At 32.1% G+C, this 4,817-nt stretch overlaps 1 protein-coding gene across 1 annotated transcript; it reads right to left on the bottom strand.

Annotated features, from left to right (window-relative positions):
• Positions 1–492: 492 nt before the first annotated feature.
• Positions 493–1,263, bottom strand: LOC128160849 (uncharacterized). The gene has a single exon (XM_052824162.1). It carries the CDS (start codon positions 1,261–1,263, stop codon positions 493–495), a length of 771 nt encoding a protein of 256 aa, XP_052680122.1.
• Between the last annotated feature and the right edge of the window lie 3,554 nt (positions 1,264–4,817).

Genomic DNA, 4,817 nt, shown 5'->3' with positions numbered 1-4,817 from the left:
CACTATTGATGCTATTAGGTCAGGCGCGGATCGAAAATAAACTCTTAGGGGTGTCTCTTCTAATCATGTTAGTTGTTGCAACAGCAGAAAAAAAAACTATTTTCTTCTATTGTCAAATTTATTTCTAGAACACATTTTATCTACCAATTAATGAAGATAAAGTTTAAAATCAATAAACCTCTAGCTAGGTTTGATATTTGACTACAAGTACTTAGATTCTATGAAAAAGACTACAAACACGAGGCACGATTTTAACTGCGAAACTGAAAGGGTCAAATAATACCACGTGGTCCAAAATTTAAATAACAATAACATTCGCAGGGGTGATAAAGTTGGTAGAAACACTGCACTGATGTTTTTAAACGAAAAAGAAAGTAAGGAAACGTTGACACGACCACGATTCAAGCGTCTGTAAAACTTGGGCACGTGTGAGTGTTTATAAACACAACGAAGAGTTTTGTAAGTTTACGACATGGGTGTTGACGCTAAGATCTATCCCTCTTCGTGGTTGCTGTCCGCGTTATCCTCATGGAAGCACTCCAGATCCTCCAAGGAGTTAATGATGACCTTCTTACCTCTTGGACCGCTGAGTTTAACGTAAATACGTCCATCGTAAGTCCAGGTACTGTCGATCTTTTTCTTCTTTACAAGGTCTCGAGTTTTCCCATAGAGTTCGGAACGCCTGGTAGTGAGGGCTTCATTAATGAATATGCGGCCAGTTTGCTTTGTAGGGTTGTTGTTGTATGATTTCAGGTTTTTTTTATTGCCGTACACTTTGGCCCTATCTCTGTAGCTGGTGAATTTGACTATGATGTCGCGTGTTTTCCTGCGAGGGTCATATTTTCCTACCCTGTGGGACCTGGAGATATCCTTAACTGAGATTTTCTCTGTATTTTCTTTAAGAACAAGATTGTTGAATACATTAAGTGCAAGGGTGTCAGTGTTTTCGTTTTTCTCTTCAGGTATGCCTGTTATTTTGAGACAGTTTCTTCTAGAATATTGTTCCATTTGGTCAATTCGTAAATAAAGATCACTGAGTTCATTGCGTAATTGTGTTACCTCTGTAACAAAAACTCCAGCTAGAGCGTTTTTGAAATTTTCCTTATTTAGAATAAGGCTAATGGCTTGTTTGAATTCGTTTTCATCTGAAGAAATTGAGTCTAGCAGGTCATTGAGTTTACTAAGATCAGAGGACATGTTGAAACTACTGTTCTGTCTTTGTCTCTTTAGTGGATTTACATCAGCAGCATTGCCAGAGGCCATTACGAAGTATATATACGATGTATAACACAATGAAGACTCAATGAGCACAAAATAATATAGTGTAAATGTACAAACGGGCAGTGAGTAGGTGTTCACAATGGCGGCATTGGTGTCTTCGATCGAAGTAGTATCAAATAGATTATATTCACAGAACAACTCAAATAACGAATTTGTGTGCCCGATATGTTTCTTTGACTTACATATTTTCACTGACCAGTTTTTTCTTGAAGATATGTCGTAAATCACTCATAGAAAATACTTTTTATCGGAGCCCCACGAAGACCGTCCTGTTTACATTCTGACGTCACACACACACAAAGTTGTGCTTTATATCTAAAGTGGATGAATGTACATAATTGTTCAAGTAGGTGTACAGGTAGGAGTATCTATGTACAAATAAACCATCACAAAATCATTGCATGACGGCCAAGAAGACATCCAATAATACATGTGTTTGTATATATGGTTAGTATGTTTGAAAGTTTCTACAAGACATAATTTATGTCAGAAAGAATCGATGATGGATCGATTTCTCCATTTTCCTTCAAAACTGTTTTACAATTGATTCTCGCAAAATTTATATCAGATTTCTACAAGGGTCTCATATGCATACATGTACTTTTAGAAAATCTTAGATAGGAAAACTTCGAGTACGGCACTAAAGAGTCCATATTTCTGAAAACGATCTGATGACTTGCAAATACCGCTAGTCAACATGGAAAACCATACTCTGCATTTTGTTTCATAGCAGAGGAATAACACTTTTATATCATTCAGATTAAAACTAAAACTGTGATTTATGGTGTGCATTCGGATATCGGTAATTTGTGTAAAAATACAATTATAATGTACTCTTACAATTTACAAGAAACTGCATGTATTAATCATTGTTTATTCTGATGAAGATCCGGGATGGGGGTTGGGGGGTTGGAAAGGTAATGACGACTGAATAATTCAATTTTTGGTAATGGCGACTTAATAATTCATTTTTTTATTTTTTTTATTTTCTTGGTTTGTATGATGTGTTCATACTCATAACCGGGATAATTGAAAAGGAGAACGAAATGTATAGGTATGATATACTTTAAACTTTCTTATTTTCGTGCGACTCCGTTTCACGAGAATCGCAAGAAGCTCAAAGTCACAAATATATATCAGCTCAAACCAGTCTTTATTTTTATTTCACATTTGTCTGATATATAATCCACATTAAAGGCTGCATGAGTCTCGGAGACAAATTGATAATATTGTTGTATGACGTCACTTGCCAGACTGTATTTATATTGTGACGTCATAGTATATGTTCTACGTTGTGTTGCTATAGACAATAAACACCGACTGATGAAGACCGGTAACACGGTCGAAATATTTTGAAACAGTGTTTTAAAAGGTTTTTTTATTATTCATTGAAAAAGAGACTTTGGATATATATATATATATATATATATATATATATATATATATATATATATATATATATATATATATATATATATATATATATATATAATGCTTAGAAGTAAGAAATCGATTTAGTTTCTGTGAATTTTTCCATATGAAAAACGCTAATATGTTAATGAGGATATCTTGGATATTTTCCCTTTTATCGATTTGCTGATAAAATTGTACCCCTATTGTACGGGTAACTTATCCTACAGTTTTCAAGATAGGTAGATGTTGTTTAGCAGATTAATTGAACATATATTAGAGATGTGCACATTGCTAGGATTTTGATTCCTGATAATATATGATTGATTTAATTAATGATAGAAGTGTATCATTATGCGTCCCAAATACAGCAGCCTTAACGAGGCCGGGTCTAATTGTTCTGCCCTAGATTTCTTAATGAAATTTCTTAGATGAACTTCTACTGAAATAAGTATAATTTTTAAACAAAAAGATCAGACATTTACCACATCGTTTGTTTAGGGGGTCATCTCAATTTTTTTTAATTTTTAACATAGGACCCTATGGGATTTTGCTTGAAATGTATCAGTTTTGCAATTTTTTTTCAAACTCTGCCCTAGGGATTTTTTTTTCATGTTTTACATATGAGGATTATTGCTTGAAGACATCAAATGGTCAAATAAGAAAAAAACCTTTTGCCTCCTGGTTTGTTCAAGAGGTCTTATCAAGTTTTATTTGTATGCCCAATTTCTTATCAGTTGTCGGGTTATGGCTAAGTTCTATTTGATATAGGCGAAAATTGTGACCTTTACAGTGTTATTTAAACATTTAAATATATTTCAGTAATACAAATATATATATATATATATATATATATATATATATATATATATATATATATATATATATATATATATATATATATATATATAATCCAAAATAAGTAAAGTTAATCCACACAAGTAATAAATAATAAAAAATAACAGAAAGCCGATTCAAAACTCTACCGGTTTCATTAAAATCTTCAGGAGTTTTGAACAATCACCATAGATACATAAGATACATACATTGACCAATATATTGGTCAAACCGGAGATACCCTCAGACATCGAATGACCGTCCACCGACAACAAATTCGTGAAACAAAATACCAGTGCACGGCTGTTAGCGGACATCTCAGAAACTGTGCCAAGAACATTTTTCCGAACTTTACAGTGTGTCCTATTTATAAATTTTATAAAGCAACAACCGAAAAAGAGCGTGAAACAAAAGAAAAACATTTCATTTCATTATATAAACCAAAACTGAATGCATTATAATTATGAATGTTTGAATATATTTTATGTTTTTCTTGTACAATTATGGAATATTTGAATATATTTTATGTTTTTCCCGTACTATTATAAAACGCTTATACTATGACGTCATAATGAACTCTGAAAAGCGCAACATATACTTGATGTTATATGACGTCACAATGATCATTTGAAATGTATGTATCTTATGTATCTATGGTGATTGTTCAAAACTCCTGAAGATTTTAATGAAACCGGTAGAGTTTTGAATCGGCTTTCTGTTATTTTTTATTATATATATATATATATATATATATAAAATCACATATTTAGGGTCATAAATACAAAATAAATGGTAACTGTTTTGAAATACATGTATTATCATGTTTTATCATTAAGCGTTGAAGTCGCACCCTTAAATAATACAAAATTAAATTTCAAGATTTTATGAAGTAATACATTTTCCTTCCCCTTAGTTTGCTTAACATTGAAAAATATTTCTGTTGCTACTGCTGCTTTACTTCTTTGTGCATGTGCTATCATAATTACCCTTTCAAAATTTAGATAAATAGGTAGATAGATAGATAGATAGATAGATAGATAGATAGATAGATAGATAGATAGATAGATAGATAGATAGATAGATAGATAGATAGATAGATAGATAGATTTATTTTTGCAGTTCGAAAATCAGGGACATAAATAACAGAGATTGTCAACTCCGCCATTAGCATGTAAATGTTACGGGTCCAACCTTACTTTGTGAACTACAAGTGCAACAGCAATCTTGTAAAGTAATTAAATTAGAATCTGTTAGTGAATATGAACATGTAAATATTTTAAACATGTTTG

This window comes from Crassostrea angulata, chromosome 8, assembly GCF_025612915.1.
Source record: "Crassostrea angulata isolate pt1a10 chromosome 8, ASM2561291v2, whole genome shotgun sequence".
In the NCBI taxonomy this organism is placed as follows: Eukaryota; Metazoa; Mollusca; class Bivalvia; order Ostreida; family Ostreidae; genus Magallana; species Magallana angulata.
Note: the sequence above shows the minus strand (reverse complement) of the source record. Positions and strands in the feature narration are given on the sequence as shown.

Excerpts from the sequence above, each read along its gene's own strand:
- LOC128160849 (XM_052824162.1), bottom strand. The coding sequence starts at position 1,263 with ATGGCCTCTGGCAATGCTGCTGATGTAAATCCACTAAAGAGACAAAGA.